At 33.1% G+C, this 18,215-nt stretch overlaps 1 protein-coding gene across 4 annotated transcripts in view; it reads left to right on the top strand.

Moving 5' to 3' along the window:
• The window catches only part of LOC145301500 (uncharacterized), a 90,681-nt gene that overhangs the window by 71,231 nt on the left and 1,235 nt on the right, over nucleotides 1-18,215 (top strand). For 2 of the 4 annotated variants that reach the window (XM_080144583.1, XM_080144581.1), the window contains one exon: nucleotides 10,415-10,994. The exons of the other annotated variants lie outside the window; for them this stretch is intronic. In XM_080144583.1, coding sequence (XP_080000709.1) covers nucleotides 10,415-10,445 — 31 coding nt within the window. In that variant the 3' untranslated portion in view covers nucleotides 10,446-10,994. Of the gene's footprint in view, nucleotides 1-10,414; nucleotides 10,995-18,215 lie in introns of those variants that run through there. 4 annotated transcript variants of the gene reach the window in all.

Here is an 18,215-nt window from a genome sequence, read left to right as displayed (position 1 = left end):
TAAATAATGAAATTCTACCCAATTACCACAACTAATGATTACTCTGTTGTTTCTCATTGACCACCTAACACACATTCACACTTATCCTTGAGTGGTGTCCAGGCCTTGATAGATGGTGACTTCATCGCATGAAAATGATGAAACTCATCATTTTTTCTAAAATCTGAATCTTATTACCTGATACAGAAGTAAATATAAATGCATAGTGTTATGAAATAGCGATTCATGGTAGTTGTGGCATCAGAATCATGACGTGTACTTCTGTAAGATACTTTTGCTAATACACTTTTGTTAACTATGCCACTGTGTTTGTTGTCATTATTAACGTCCTGCGAGGTTACATTCCATAGTTAAGTTGTTAAAATATATTTAAAGTTATAGAAATCATCTTTTTTTTTTTATATATCAGTTTCAAGAAAAAAGTAAAAATAAAGAAAAGCGATTCATCCCCTGTTTGCATCAGAAGGGAATGCAAACCAGCATGGAATTCCATTGGGGGTGGGGGTATGCAATATCATATGGACGAAAAAGGAAGTAATTTTGTTGCGCAACAATTCCATCATCAAGATGTAATCAATATAAATAATCGATACGTTGTTTTTCTGTTTGAAACAGTGAGCCGTTGCCGAGATGAGATAACCGAATTATTTGTTATCTGAGGTCAAAGGTTACCTCTTCATGAAGGCAGTTCACTTTGACGTGAGTTTGAAATAAAAAAAATGAAATTAAATATGACCTCGTTGGAAATGATGTTCCTCGTTTTAAAGTTGCAAAATATTGTAATATTCGATTCAAGCCTCTGCACATGTAAAATGTAGTACGGTGATCATACTTGAGATATATATATATATATATATATATATATATATATATATATACACTAGTGATGGGATGATTCCAATATTTTTTCCGAATCCGATACAATTACCGATTCCGTACTAAATTTCCGATTCCGATACAATTACTGATTCTGATTCTTTATAAATTTCTACATATTTAACTATAAAATTATTATTTTGCCAGGATTATTTTATCATTTCTACGAGCAGTGGAAGATTTTGTTTCAAACAAAAATCAAATCAAAAAAGAGATAAATAAAGGAATTGTTTTTGGCATCGGAAAATAGGCACACATTTTTCCGATTCCGATATCGATACTACCAAAAGTTTCGATTTTCCCGATTCCGATTAATCGTCCTAACACTGATATATATATATATATATATATATACACACACACACATATATAAACTGCGTCAATCGCTTTATTGCAGATTAATAAAATATCAATATTTCACTAAATCATGAAAACTTTACTTTTTATTATATTTTTCTGTTAAAGAAAAATAAACAAAAGCACATGCTAGGTGTTAAACCTCAATTAAATTAATTATTTATCGCCATATCACCATTTTTTTAAATAACTTTAAACAACCTTTTGTCCTCCGAAGAAGTCAATTGTTTGATCTGAAAATGAGTTATGGTTCTGGCGACATCAACTACTATTCTCTACAGGGCATCCTTTGAAGTAAATTGCTCTCCTCCCTGATAAACACCTCTTTTCAATATTGACCAGAGATTTTCAATGGGGTTAAGATCCGGAGAACCCGGTGGCCAGCTCATGAGGGTTTCTCCAAAGAATCCCATAGATTGAAGGAAGGCTGCAGTCACCCTATCAGAATGGGATAGTGCATTGTCATGCATAAAAATCATCTGAAAGCGACGTGACAATGGTAGGTCATCTAGCCATGGTGACAAATGTTTATCCAAAAAGGCTGTGTACGCATTGCTAGTAAGTTTTACACCCTCTGGAACTCGGAATGGTCCAACCAACTTATCCCCAATGATTCCCGCCCAAAACATGATGCCTCCACCTCCTTGTTGGCGATGAACTCTGTAAGGGTTTGGAGTTCCATTCGAGTTCCAAACTTTAGCCCATCCATCCGGACCGTCAAGAGTAGCATAGGTCTCATCTGTAAATAGGATACGTTGGAAATCCATTTTCATGTAATTCTGTGCCCAAGTCTTTGTTTTTCCCTATGTTGTTTGCTCCATGGAGGCCTTGGAATAGTTTTGATGTTCCTTGCCATCTCATTCAACATATTACATCAGGCCTGCCTGGATCTTGGAGCGATCTTGCAAAAATGAAAGCACTGGTGCCGTTTGGGTTTCGGCTGACTTCCCTATGAATTTTCCGAATATCACAATGTGAAAGGTTTCTCCTGGTACCCTTATCCTTTCTGGATTTGGTGTTGGGGTTGTTTGCGAATGAAGCCAAAGTTCTTGGATCCCTTTTCAGCTCCATAGCTAAATCTTTGATGAACAATCCTTCTGCGAGTCCAGCAACAATCCTTTCTTTTTCGATAACCGTTAATCGCACCTTTTTTTTGCATTTTAAAAGACCTACAATAAAGCGATGGACAGTATGAAATACTCGATAATAAATAAAATTTCATAACTTCGTGAATATCGCATGGATTTGAATAATGTTTTGGGAAATAACTAACCTTGAAACAATCATTTGATGATACAATTTTCATTTTTTTTGTGATGTATATTTAGTGAAATATTGCTATTTTACTAATCTGCAATAAAGTGATTGACGCAGTTTATACACACACGCATATATAGTTATATACACACACACACACACACATATATATATACCGAGAGAGAAAGAGAGAGAGAGAGAGAGAGAGAGAGAGGAGCATAATAATTCTCCAAGTTCCAAATATGAAGTTTTCTCAGTTGGTCATTTATTACTTTCTAAAAGGTAGCCATTACAATATTGTCTCGTATCGCTATAACCATAATCTTCGTAAGTGAGAAGGAACGGCAGAATGTGTTAGTTACATAAACCATGCAAGTTGTCCAAAATGGTATTTTTATAGGTTTTTAAAGTTAAACATCTGATGAGTATGTGACTAAATATGCAGCAATAACATAATTTTTCAGACTTGTTAGTCGCAATACGAAACAATATTGTAACAGATAACTTTTGAAAAGTAGTAAGTGACCAGCTGAGAAACTTAATATTTGGAAATCGAAGAATTATTATACTACACTTTATATGCTCTGGAATCCAATAAAAAGGGCATTCATTGAGCTTGGACTGCTTTTTCAAAATTTACATAAAAAAATTTTTTTTCATTATAAAAAAAACTTTATTTATGAGAAAGATTTTTAATCCATTACGATTGGTGTATACAAACTGAGTGCGTTTCAATAATTAACCTCTCTCTCGTATATATATATATATATATATATAGTAATTTAAATATGTTACAGAAGATCAGAAAAACATGGGTTCCGTCGATTTCAAATCCGATATAAAAGGGACCAGTTTATGGTCGATAATATCTAGGTACGTGCATTTTAATGACTGACTCGGGAGTTTTTTACTGGTTTTGAACGCCAGCTGATCATAAGATTTTTTAAATTTCCGATTACTTTATGATTGTGTTCGAAAGATTATAGCTTAAAGTTCATCTCGCACAGAAAAAAGTGTGTGAGATAAAAAATACATAGGAAAATCTTATCCCAAATCTGAAAAAAACGTGCATTTCACGTAAAAATTCATTATGACAAAAATTGTGTTTACATTTTTCTGGCAAAATAAATATAAGTTTTCTGGAATTATTTCCAAGTCAGTTATTAAATTAAAGTCATAAGATAATAAATTAATAAAATAAATGTACTTAACTTTTGCAAAAAAAAGGTAATTATTATCCAAAAATGTGCCAGCTGTAGCAGCGAGGTTTGTTTATTAATACCAAATAAAATATGGCGGCAAAATTAAAAAAGTATGGAAGCACATAAGAACTTCTTCAGGCGTATCTGAAAATGACGTCAAGTGGTTGGAGATAGAGAGGGGGAAAGACAAACCCGTCTGGTTTTCTTTTTTTCTCGGAGCCGTGCATTCATGCATACCTATAGTGAATGTTTGTATAATTTTCACAATTTTTTAATTTAATTATTTTGTGTGTTCCTGCACCTTATTTTTTTTTTCAATTTTATTTTATTTTTCCAGATTATGTTACGCTGATAATTACACGATCATCCATGCAATGAAAATATTAGAATCTTACATATAAAAATTACACTAAAAAAAAATGAAAAAAAAAAAGAATTATAACTTTTTTGTGAAAATATTAAATAAATAATGTTTAATTCAATGCTAATAGTCCGCAAAATTATTTTTTTTTCGAGTTATATCAATTTCTTTAATACGGCCTTTAGGGGCTTTTTTCGCAATATTCCTGAAAAGATTATTTCTTTTTTTGTAATTGTTACAATTTACGACGCTTTATTTTCATAAAGAAACAAAAATAAATTAATTCATTTATTTTATTACTACTGAAAGCCATAACTTTAGTAAAGGTGTTTTTTGTTTAAACAAATACATTTTCACTAAGATTTGAATAAAAAATAATGATTGCATTATATTCCGTGATCATTATTTGATAAATACTGAAAGTTTCATAAATACTAATGTTTAATTTCCCGAATTTTGGTGAATTTTTAAGTGAAAGCAGGGGTCAAAATGTTTATACATTTGAAACATCAGCTATTCATTAGCTGATGTGTCAAATGTATAAACATCAATATTATTGACCATAAACTAGGTCCTTTTATGTCGGATTTGAAACTGACGGTACGATGTTTTCTGACCTTCTGTGACAAAATTAAACAATTAGATACATATTATGCTCTTATATCGGATTTTCTTTATAAGCGATCATTTTGCTCTATACTGCCTAATTGGTATTCCACCACCACATATCAGGCGAGAAGTCATCACCAGAATAGAACGGTACAAACAGCTTAACGACCACAGACACTCACTGTTTGGCCACCAATCAGTGGGACAAAGACTAAAATCTTGCAGTAGCTTCATCAAGCTTCATCAGGAAATCGATCCCAGGCAAGCTGCCTCCTATAGAATGGAACGATGGCGAAACTATGACAGCAGGAATAAAAATGAAGCCCTACCAGACCCAAAAGAAACACTCCCTCAGGGTTCAAACCTTGGCAGAAAAAACTGGGTGACTCTAAATAGAGCCAGGGCCAAAGTAGGCAAAACAAAAGACAATCTCCACAAGTGGGGCTTAGACATGTCACCTTTATGTCCATGTGGAGAGGTACAAACGATGCACCACCTTAGGTAAAACTGCCGATTGGGTCCTCATTGCTTAAACCAAGACCTTAAGGAGGCAAACAGCACCACCATGCGATGGGTTGATTTCTATTGCGATAAGATATGATAACTGGGGGTTAATCACGGCCAACGTAAATAGTCGGTGATCATGACTAAGTTTTCTCGCAGAAATTACTAGCAGTTTTTGTAAATTTTATTTTATTTCGATTAAAAGTATTTTTGCTTCATACCACACGTATCCATTAACTATGTATATATTATTATGAAATAAAAATAATTAATTAGTATCCATTAACTGTTTAAAATTATTATTATATCAATCCTCAACATTTATTTTTGTTGTGTAAAATTTGACAAAATTCAGACGTAAATAACAAAATAATCGAAGAAAGCTACCATTACAGAATTTGAACCAAATTTTATCTTTTACACCCAACTGTAAAATAATTGTAAACCAAGCTTAACCTAAGTTTAGGTTGAAAAAAGTCGGTTTGGTTAGGTTCAGACTCTGTAGAAGCACCTATAAGAATAATTATAATGTTTTATTTAATTGTTACTTTATAATAAAAATGTATCTATATAAATAAAACAGTAGATGTATATATGTGCGTCTGTGTGAAAATAATTAACCGATAAACACTTAAACAACTGATCACAGAACACTAAAATTAACAGGGAATACTGATCATACACCAAGTATGGTTTAAAACTTTTGCTTGGATGAATAACGCGTACACAAATATGTCGGCAAGTTGAAATGCAAAATGTTCATTTCAACTTGACGTCATATTTCTATTACTTTTGCGCATGCGCAAATACAAAAGTAGCTCAAACGGTAAGGAACGCGGATGGAGCGCTAAATGTTTTGGTTTCCATTCTAGCTGATGGCACCCAAGTCATTTTATTTTTAACTTTTGAAATCACAAATATATACTATGTACAGCGTAATATTCGATAGAGAATTGGCTCTGTAATAATAAATACGAAATCTGCATGAATTAAAATATATTTATTGAAATATATTTAAGCATATTTTACAACTAGGCAAGCCTCGCCCCCCCCCCAGCTTATAATAATCTGAAAAAAAAAGGCTGTAAAATTTTACCGCTGCCATATTTACCTAAATTCGATTTATTTTTTTAGTCTTTAAAATAAAAATTTAATTCAATGATTTAAACACTGACGGACACAGCTTTTAATTTTCTAACCCGAAAACGATTTTTAGTTTTTCAAAACGTTTTATACAAAAAATTGGCAAAATTGATTTTTAACGACCCCATTAAAATGTAAAACTAGAAATGATCTACTTGATGGCGGCTTCTAGGTTTAGAATCGCAAGTTGACAAGAAGTGTTTATCAAAAGACTAATACCTATTAGAGGTCAAATGTATTTGGGACGTAATTAATATTTTGTTTGAATCATTCTTTTAATATGACCAAATAGTAAAATAGAACTGCTCTTTATAATTTGAAATGTTTATTGTTTTATTTGAAATAAATAAAACATTTCTTAATTGGAATGTTTTATCTTACGAATAATCAAATAGAACTTTTTCATAATAGAAATTTTGGTTTGTTTTACAATGGATGGAGGTACAAAAAGTGGTTAAAAAACAACTATATATTAAAAAACGTGGTAAAAAAAAACAAATAAATATTACTAAAGGCAAGATAAGTTACTCTTCTATCTAATATTTTTTTTTACTGTAACACGTCTATTCAATTTAAAAAATAAGTAGTGTCGAGTGTTACGTAAGAACAAAAATGTCTTACACGATCTTTGACGTCTCGATAATGACTTAAAATATAAATAAAACAAAATACTAATAGAAATCCGCCAATAAATGTTACCGTGATATCACGGTAACATTTATTGGGTGAGTTTCTTCCAGTATTTTGTTTTATTTTTAAGCAATTATCGAAACTTCAAAGATATAACGGTCACCTTGCAGCCATTTTTTCTTGTTCTCACATAACGCTAGAAACTTTTTCAAAACGAATAAATGTTTTAAAAAAAAACACAAAAACTTTCATTGTAAAATATTAGTACTATTACTTTCATTCAATATTTTCTATCTGTTATACTTTTCATCCTTTCAGTTTATTTTTCTGTGTTTTTAAAAATATTTTTTCATTTTTTTTCTTTTTCATTTTTCAACAGTCGATATATTTTATTTGTCTTTTTCCGGATTATCTTAATAGAATTTTAATGCTCACAAACTTGAACCCTTTCTCTCTATAAACTAATTAAATTTGCCTTTACTTCCGTCAGTCGCATAAATCGCTTCCCTTATTTTGTCCGTTACTCCTGATATTCCATGAGCAATGTTTCTGACAAAGAGGGAAGGGTTGCTGTTTCCTGCATCAAAAGCTATTCCTGTCACTTATCGTTGGCTTTTTTTTTTATTACCCTGAAGTATTTTTAAAACAGTCTAAAAATTTCAACTTACATCAAGTTACTTCATGCCTTGTTTGATAATGTTGTTTCAATCTCTATTTATCAAATAACTGAATGAAAAAAAAAACAAACTTCCAAAACATTCAATTCTTTAATTACACAAGGATTTGCCAAGAATTTTAAAATTAGCTTAAATGACTTTCTGTTCGACAGTTTAAATGCTTCCAAATTCCTTTAAAATTCCGAAGGGTCACAAAATAATTCATTCTTTCTAATCATTAAAAATATTAAAATGGCGAAGTTATTTACGTAGAAAGCAACATGCATTCTAGCAAATTTAATTTCTTAATCAAATTATTAAAAAAAAATGATTTTATAAATTTCGTTTAATTTTCAATTACTGCATTTTTAATTCCCATCACTAATCGATTATATATATATATATATATATATATATATATATATATATATATATATATGCTAAGATTTTGCCACGCTTACAACTTTCTAATTCTCACTCCCCACCCGTCTTCACTCATTACACTTTATGCAATTTGTCGATATTTCGGATGAAATCGATCCAGAATTTAAAACGCTATTGTATAGTCCTGAAAAAAATAAATGTATTTTTTTTTTTCAATTTTCTTATCATTTTGTTCAAGATGGGGATGGTGCATGCTACCGGATGCCAAACATTCATTCACTATCCTATACATTTCAACCGAGAGATCTTTTTCAGATTCTAACCGTCCCTTTAAGTGCAATTGTTTGTATCTCTCTTACACTTGGTTCACCGGGTATATTTGCCAGGTAATTTTTGAAATTCTTTTTTAAAGTTCAGTTGCTCCTATAATTACTCGAATGATGGGGATCTTCCTAAAATTCCAGTTTCTTTTCATGTCGAACATAAGACGTCAGTATTTCGTTATCTTTTTCTTCTCAGCTGTTTATCCCAGCATCATTGATGACACTGACTTCTACTCGAACAGTTTGTACAAAATAAAGGATTCGAAGAGACCTAATAACAGTGGCAAGAAATTATTGTAATGGATACAAAAAAGAACATACGAAAACGTCTTCTCTCAGAAAACAATTTCAAATTCGATTGAGATTTTCAATTATGATCCAGCAATGTTACATTTGCTTCGTATTTCTGGAAGAAATATGAAATCATATATAATCCAGGCTGTCAAACTGAACTGATTTCAAAAAGGTTGGCCTACTGTAAAGGAAACTGGACAAAATGGGGGGGGGGGGAATTGTAGATGACATTTTATCTAAAAAAAAAAAAAAAAAAATAGTGAACCAACACAATGTACAATTACTTATCCTGATTCCGATTCGTTTGGAATTTCTAAATATTTATATAATTATAAAACTCAGATCAGTTTGCTTGCTTGAGCGTTAACACCGTCCATCCGGTTTGTGACTTCCGGTTTCAAAAAATTTGTCTGCTGACCTATTTCATGGCCGCCCTGTCTTAAGTCAAAGCATTCAAGGTCAAACAACATTTTTTGTTTAAACTTATTTGAACGTGCTTTCCTTACAAATAAATGTGATTTAACCCGATTGACTTAAAAAAAAAACTGATTTGAATATAAATATGCAATATATAACTATAATCCTATTTATGAGCATATTTATTGATTTTAATAGCACTTCTGTGGATTCTGACGATGTTTTTTTCAGACCTTACTTAAAAAATGTTTTCTCTTCACAAAGGAAGGGGAAGGTAGAAACTTGATTTTAGTAGTGCTTTTAGTAGGGTCTCCTTAATTTTAATTAGTGCTTGCAGTAATGCTCTGGGGGATTCCTGAGTTTTATTTTTTCACTCATCACTTAAAAATGTTTTCTCAAGACATTAAAAGATAATATAATCTTAAAATCACTTATTTGGAATATTTTTCATCTTACCCTTTAAGGGCAAACAGATGGACTAGTTTTTAATTAAAGATTTGTTGGTTTAAATTTTCAAACTACTGTAACCTCCAGGTAATGTTTTTTCATTTTTTTTTTAAACGTAAAAAAATACACTTTAGGTTAGATTATATTACACGAGTTAATTTTTTTGTTAAATGTTTTCTCAAATGTTTTCCTTGTGTATTGATTAAAAATTGTAATTAAACATTTATTCTCGTTGGTTGACAAAAAGCTATTTTAATTTTTTTATATACGGATGCAAAAAAAAAAAAAATAACAATTTGTATGCAAAACGAAAAAAAAACGATGCAGAGACAATATTTAACAAAGCCTCTTTCTCATGATAAGAAGGAGTTTCTAAATAATAATGTTATTATTGAGTAAACCCTTCTTAAAATGAGAAGGGAAGACGAGGTGGTTTATTAAATGTTGGGGTGGCACCCCTACAGATGCTTACGATGGACTATACCTGACGTCATTTCCGGTAACCAATTTCTGCTGTCGAGAAGTTTGGACCGGAGACTAAGTGAGAGTGGGTCGTAATCTGACTTAGTCCTTCCAGTTGAGCGAAATCTCACTCAACCAATATACTTTTCTGTTAATACTATATATTTGATTCCAATGTTTCCAAGACTTCTCGTTTTTCGTTCAACTGTTAAGCTACAACAAACTAGCGACCCAGGAATTCGAACTCAAAATAACAATTGACAGTAATTTTTGCAACAAATAAAAAAGTTCAAACTACAAAAACGCTTTGTAGCAGAAGTAGTTGTTTTTTACTGTTTTTTTTTTCTCAAGAAAAGAAAAAAGATTTTTAACTTACGATTTGACTTTTGATTCTTCCTCCTTGTATTCGTTTATTTTTCCTTTTTATGGGTGGTTTCGGTGTCTTGTGGGAACTTCGAGAAAATTTCATCTTTTTCTTTCTTTTTTTTTCAGCCAAGTTTTGCTTGTGAATTACCTTGAGTAAATTCTTTCTTCAAGAGTTACAAGAATAACACCTCATTCTGGGATATGGGTACGATCTGTAAGAGAGTGGTATATATCATGCAAGGACCGAGACATACCCATAAACGCCACCAGAACCAATTAAGATATTGCTCGGACGACACCAGCAAAACACCATCGTTGGAGGAAAAACCAATTGAGTCAATGTTTGAGACAATCAACACCAGAACCACGACGGTCGATTTGGAAAACGAGAATCGCCAATCCACTAATGATCAGTCGTAAATACAAGAGATATTAACAGCTTTTATGAAGAAAAAGCTTTGGTGTTGGGGTGGTACCCCTACAGATTCTGACGATGGACTATTCCTGACGTCATTTCCGGTAACCAGTTTCTGCTATTGAGTAGTCTGGACTCCAGACTCAGTGAGAGTTGGTCGTAACCTTACTGTCCTTCCAGTTTAGCGGAGTCTCACTCAACCAATATATATTTCTGTATTTTCTGTTAATATAGTTTTCATTTCAGTGTTTATAAGCTTTCTCGTTTTTCTTTCAACATTTAACCCCACAACATTAAACTATTCTCAACTTTCCTTCTTTTAAAGAATGTTTTTACCATAATTTCAGTGCTTTGGTCGGTTATTGCTAATGTCAGCATAACAGATATGAAGTAGATTGATTTGTTTCACCAGAAAAATAAAAACACGATACTACTACTACTACTACTACTACTACTACTACTGTATGGGACTGGACCGTATGTAAATAAAGACTCCGGTGTTGGATGGACATAAGTGAGTTTGGTGTTGAAGGAATGTTTTATACTCTCTTCCAGTGGTGTTTTGCGCATGTATATTTCCTTAGAAAGCGGAAGTGACGTCGTCCATGTGTGCGTTCGTGTGCGCGTGTGTGAGTACATGTGTATACGTAAGCGTGTGTGCATATACACATGAATGTGAATGTATGTACGCGAACGTGAATATGTGTACATGTGTGTATGTTTGTGTGCGCGTATGTTTGTGTGCGCGTATGTATATGACAGCTTGAAATATGAATGTGTGTTTTGTGTGAGACTTGAAAAAGGCTCGTACAATTACTCCCCTTCCTAGGAAAAAAATACATGCAAGGTATATATATTTATGTATATATATATATATATATATATATATATATATATATATATTTTGTGAGTAATGTTTTCGGCAGTTGATTTTTTTGTCCTGTTTTTTTTTTTTGCTGTTGGTGTGGTTGTTTGAAAAACGTCAAAAGGAACAGAATGTCAAAAACGAAGTGTGTTCGTAAAAAAAAGTATTTACTTACGCGTGGAAAATGCGTTTACTCTTTTTATAGGGCTGACATTTGTTGGTTTGGTTTCTGTTGTGTGCTGACATGTGCAAAGAGTTGCTTGGACAGAAGTGAATCGTTCATTGGAAGGAAAAAATTTTGTTTCGTGTTGACGGTGTGTGTGTGTGTGCCCAGTTGATGGTATCTTTGCATGTGAGTCTGCGGTAATGTGTGCATCGTTTGGACTGGCGCTAGTCGCGCGTTCGTTCTTGTTGAACGGAATTTGGTTGCCATTGTCTTCGCATGTGCGTCTGCGGTAGTGTGTGTACATTGTCTGTACGGGCGTTTGTTGTGTAGTCGTTCGTGGTTGCCGGCTGTCAACGAAACTTCCAAGTTTTGAGTTTATTAGCGTGCGTGATGCATCTCAACTCGTATTGTTGATTCAACTTCTTCCTATGTGTTGATAGGGATGTCCTGTTTCTTTGTTGTTGCGTCTCCTGTGCGGGAAGGAATTGCATAGGCCTATGTGATTTTGCTCCTCGCGTTTGTTGCAGGATAGTGTCAGGAAACCGTGAAAATGTTTGTCGAGCTTGAATTTTTCTTTAAATTCGGTATGAAAGTTGACAACTCCGTGTTCGTTTTTTGCCGAGTCTGACGAGGGTTCGTCATTGTAATTGGTAGTAGTTATTCCTGTGGGTAGTGGTTCGCTTGGTTTTCTTTGTTGAGAAGGTTCGTTTTTTTCTTTATCAAATAAAACGCGCGTCTCGCTCAAAACGATTAATTTCAAAACGGTAGGGTCGCCATGCTTGTTCGTTCCAGTCAGTCGGGCGCCAGTTTGTTGTGGACTTGTGGCATAGGAGGAAATGCGTGCTCCTCTCGCGTTCCGAGGGAAAATGAATTGTCTCGAGGAAAAAACGAACGACGTGTTAAATTGAATTAAACGAACAGGAATTTCTTTGGTGAAAGAAACAAGTGAAAGAAAAGGGCACCACACGTGGTTAGTTTTGCGTGCGTCTATCGCAGTTAGCTGGTGAGAAAGAAAGTTTATACCTTGACGTGCGTCTCTCGTTAATTGGTGAGGAGGAAAAGTTTATCTTTGTAGAGAGAGAGAGAGAGAGAGAGAGAGAGAGAGAGAGAGAGAGAGAGTCTGTGTGTGTATGAGTGCTTCGTTCAACCTCATCCATTTCATTTTAAAATAAAGGGGTCACCAAATTCTGTAACGGACCATATGGAAATAAAGACCCCTTCAATTGATGGGCATAAGTGAGTTTGGTGTTGAAGGAATGTTTTATACTCTCTTCCGGTGGTGTTTTGCGCATGTATATTTCCTTAGAAAGCGGAAGTGGCGTCGTCCATGCGTGCGTTTGTGTGCGCGTGTGTGAGTACATGTGTATACGTAAGCGTGAATGTGAGTGTATGTACGCGAACGTGAATATGTGTACATGTGTGGACGTGTGCGCGTATGTATATGACATAGCTTGAAATGTGAATGTGTTTTTGTGTGAGACTTGAAAAAGGCTCGTACACTACTACTACTAATAATAATAAAAGCAAATTTGTAAATTAACATCCTTATCCAAATCTTCAATGAGATTCTATGTTTTTTAGGTGATTACATGTGAACATATAAAAAACATAGTGAAAAGAGAAAAAAAAAATTTAATTTAGAATTTGTAGGGAGAGATTAGTTTCGAATATATGGTACAATCGTCATCATTTTAGTCCAATCTAACTTTTTAGGGATATTCACTAAATTTTTTCACCACTAACCCTAACTCCGATTGGCACGGTCATAAAACCATGGGTAAATCATTTAAAAAAGTAGATCATTCTCCCCTCCCCCAAAACAATAAACGGGAACAGAATTTATTACTCGAAGATAATGGCTCTAAAACAGTATGTCTTGGAAATGAGAGCTTATAAATTTATGCGTGAAAGTGATCCCCCACTCTAAATTCTTAAACAATTGTGTGTGTGTGCGTGTGTGTGTGTGTGTGTGTGTGTGTGTTTTTCAGAGTGTTCACAAAAAAGTTGCATCTAAATTTTTAGGGAAAGAGCTTAACTATGACCGAAAAACAAAAACAAAACCAAAATAATTCAAGCAAGGACAGAAACATATTAACAAATAATAAAAATTTTTTTAAATGTAAATAAAAATCGTTTTGCATTATGAGCATTGTCTGAAGCTAGCGGTTTCAATCCTATCCAAATCAGAAGTTTAGTTGACCCAAACATGGTGAGACAACAACAACTATGGAAGGCAGTAATTACTGGAGATACAGTTATGAGACTCAGCATTCCTATCCCATCGTGGTTAATCACCTGAAGAAGGCCAGAGGATGAGTTGGCCGAAACGTTGTGAAACAGCAACTATGAAGATGAGGATAACAGTCTGCAAAAAAATAAATACACAAACTATGACACCTTATCTCAAAAGATTTAAAAAAAAAAAAAAAACTGTATATATACGTGTATATAAATCGTTTCGTACAGGGTGGAATGATAAAATTGTCGCCCTAGAAAAATCGACATGATTTCATTTTCGTTTTTTGTTTTTTTCTGCAGACTATCTACTATTTAGCCAGTTGTGTACATATCCCAAGAGTGATAGGAACCTTCTGTCATGTCTGAAAGTGACACAATCTTCATCGAGCGAGATTGAAGATGCGCCGCTGTAAACTCATGCTCTTTACTGATTCAAGTTATAACAATAAGACCATATCGTTAGATTACCACAAATTACAAAGACGTGACCAGGGTGATGAAAACAAAGTTTCCAGCCACGGTTATGGTCTTTGGTGTGGTTTTAAATGAGGGCTACATCATGCCACCTCACATCTTCGAAGTCGGCTTGAAAGTCAACACCAAAATTCTAAATTAATCGTTCATTTTTTCCAGTGTGTTCATCCGAAATCGCCTGATAGTTGCCTTATTATTCCACTTATGTCACTATTACCTGTGCCATTTTTCCTTATAATTCCAATTAGTCTATTATATGCTGTGCTATTTTCCCTCATTATTCCACTAAAACTTTTATTACCTGTGCCATTTTCCCTTACAATGCGCCATATGCAATTATTATTACTTGTGCCATTTTTTCCTTATTATTCCAGTTATGCCATTATTGCATGTGCCATTTTCCTTATTATTTCACTGATATTATTATTATTACTTGCGCCTTTTCCCCCACTTATGCCACTATTATCTGTTGTATTTTTCCTTATTATTCTCATTATGCTTTTATTACCAGTGCAATTTTTTCCTCATTTTTTCACTTCTGACATTATTACCTGTGCCATTTTTCCATATCCTATTTATACTAGTATTACCTGTGTTATTTTTCCTTATTATTCCACTGATGCCACTATTACCTTTTCATTTTTTCCTTGTTATTTCACTTATGACATTATGATCTGTGCCATTTTTTCGTTCTAATTTCACTGATACTAATATTACATGTGCCATTTTCCCTTATTATTCCATTCATACCAGTATTACCTGTTCTATTTTTCCCTTATAATTCCACTTATTACATAAATCCTGTGTCATTTTTTTATTATCCATATGCCACTATTACCTTATTCCACTTACACAATTATTACCTGTGACATTTTTTCTTGTTATTCCACTTATGCCATTGTTAGCTGTGCCATTTTCCCTTATTATTCATCTTATGCCATTATTACCGGTGCCAATTTTTCATAATTATTCCACTGACAGTTTTACCTGTACCATTATTTCTCTTTATTCCACTTAGTCCATTATTACCTGTGCCATGTTTTCCTGATTATTTCGCTCATGCAATTATTACCTGTGCCGTTATTTATTCCTGTGATGCTATTATCACATGTGCCATTGTTTCCTTAATATTTGAATAATGCAATTATTAGCCGTGCCTTATTTTTCCTGTGCCATTTACATTAAATTATATGCACAACTAAACTCTAAATTAATTGTTTATTTTTTTCCAGTGTGTCCATCTGAAATCGCCTAAATGTTGCCTTATTATTCCACTTATGTCACTTACCTGTGCCATTATATCCTCATTATTCCTCTTATGCCATTTTCACCTGTTCCTTTTCTTTCGTATGCGACTTATACCATTATTACCTTGTCCAATTTTTCTTTTTTATTCCAGCAATGCCATTTTTTCTTTATTATTCTCCTTATGCCACTTTTACCTGGTCCATTATTATCTGTGCCATTTTCCCTTATTATTCAACTTATCCCACTATTAGCTGTGTATTTTTCCCCCTTTTAGCATCATTACTTGTGCCACTCATTTAAATTCGGTGAAAATAGATATTTTAAAGATAGTTTAGTTATCATACGTTTTCTAATTCATCATAAATTACAAAATTAATTTAATTTTTTTTTTTATGTTTACCCCTAACTTCGACAGGGGGGGGTGTTATTATTTGAGACCTAGCCTAGGAAAAATTAAGATAATGGTTTACATTACATTTAAGCTTCTGCATATCAGGAAGGGAATTCCAAAATTTAGCTGTTTGCTGGAAGAAAGTGAAGGGTGTGATGTTTTTGCTAGGCAAATTTTTCTCAGGATATCTATGTTGAGGGGGGCACACGTACAAGGAGTTCATCAGAGCACATTCCATAAAAATTCTTGTAGAAAGATTGCAGCGATGGGACAGAGGTTGGATCTTAGTTGATAAAGTGGGGCCTTTTAGATTGGAGACTCTTTTTTAGGACCCTGTCCAAGAGGGAGATACTAGTAGTAAACGCAGCAGTTTAGGTGTGACAACAATATTCCATGCATGGGCGAATGGTGGCCGTGTAGAGGTTCAGGATACTCTCAGGTGTGAGTAGTCTTCTAGCATGATAGAGAGAACCCACCTTCTTTGCAGCAGCCTTTTCAGTGTAATTGTGCCAATTCATATTGCCTGTGAATGTTAGGCTGACGAGTTTGAAGGAAGAATTCTCAAATAGGATGCTATTTGTCATGGATATCGGTAGTTGGAAAGGCTTCTTGTAATTGTTAAAGGAGAGCAGTTTTACTAGAATAATGTTAATGAATATTATTAATATAAAAAAAAATTGTAAATACAAAAATGATTAGTCGGTAAACTTGGATTTTAATCGCAATTATATTATAGATTTTAAATTAATGTATTTTATAAAAAATTTTAAATTATATTTTATAAATGTAATTTATAAAATATTTCGAATTGAAAACTATATAAAAATATAATAATGTTAATAAACTAGTGAAATCACTTAGGATAGATAAATACTCACTTCCCCAAACCTTGAAAGATTTGGATTTTAAAAAATAATTTTTAAACGTATTTCGAATTTTTTAAACGTGATTCGATATAATTAAAAATATTTTTTAAAACTTTAAACGGATTTTTGGAAATTTTTTAACGTAATTGGATATAATTAAACGAATTTTTAAGTTTTTAACTGATACCAATATAGATTTTAAAGTTTTTTATACATAAGAAAAGAGAATTTTAAATTAATTTGGGTTCAAATTAAAATCGATTTATATAAGGAAAATTTTTTTCGAAATTAGATCTTAAATTTAAATAATTCAAAGTTTAAAATTAGGTATTACATCATCCAATAAAAAAAGGGGGAATTTAACAAAACGAGATTTAAACATAAACTCGCGAGGTATATATACTTCACACTTCCGGTTATAAGATAGACGAATATTGGCTGAAGAGAGCTTGATAAGGATACCTTAAACGGGCCTTATTATTGGGCTTGAAACCGACGGTACCAATGATCTGTCTCAACTAACAACTTTCTGTACACAAAATATAAATACGCTCTTACAATTTGGATTTTCCTTTTAATTGAGCACTCTGCTGGAATTCTTTTTCCAAAAAAAAAAACTAATCATATATATATATATATATATATATATATATATATATATATATATATATATATATATATATATAAAGCTGAACGTCTGTGTGTGTCTGGTCACGAATAGGCTCCTATATGGTTGACTATTATAGAAAACTGATCATATAATGATAGATGTATCGAGACACAGGAATGGGATGTTTGATCTGGTAGAACGGTGGTTCATTAAAATTGTGGTGTGCTGTTTCAAATAAACATTATAAGTAAACTGATACAGAGTTCATCAATATGCATCGCTGAGGCTGGTATGTCATTTGTTTCAAAATACAGGTAGAAATAAGAAGCCGGAGTTATAGCGAGAGATTTACCGGACTGTTATTAAATGATTTAATTTGTGACAAATCTGATAATTCGGCAGCCTGTAATATCTCGTGCAAACAGAAGAGTGAAGAGAAAAAAAAAACAAAAAGAAATAGCCGCCTTTTTATAAGCTTGCTCAATATGCAAATGAGACGCTTTCGGTTGGGTGTAAAAGAAGGGCCTGATCTTTCAGAAGGGTTGGATTTTGGACTTGGCTACTGAAGTGGCGAGTTGTGTCAGCAGTGCGTCGTGTTTTGCAGTTGGATTTTGACTTGACTACTGAAATGGCGAGTTGTGTCAGCAGTGCGTC

This window comes from Euprymna scolopes, chromosome 2 (assembly GCF_053919585.1).
Source record: "Euprymna scolopes isolate OS-2025 chromosome 2, ASM5391958v1, whole genome shotgun sequence".
Taxonomy (NCBI): domain Eukaryota; kingdom Metazoa; phylum Mollusca; class Cephalopoda; order Sepiida; family Sepiolidae; genus Euprymna; species Euprymna scolopes.
Note: the sequence above shows the minus strand (reverse complement) of the source record. Positions and strands in the feature narration are given on the sequence as shown.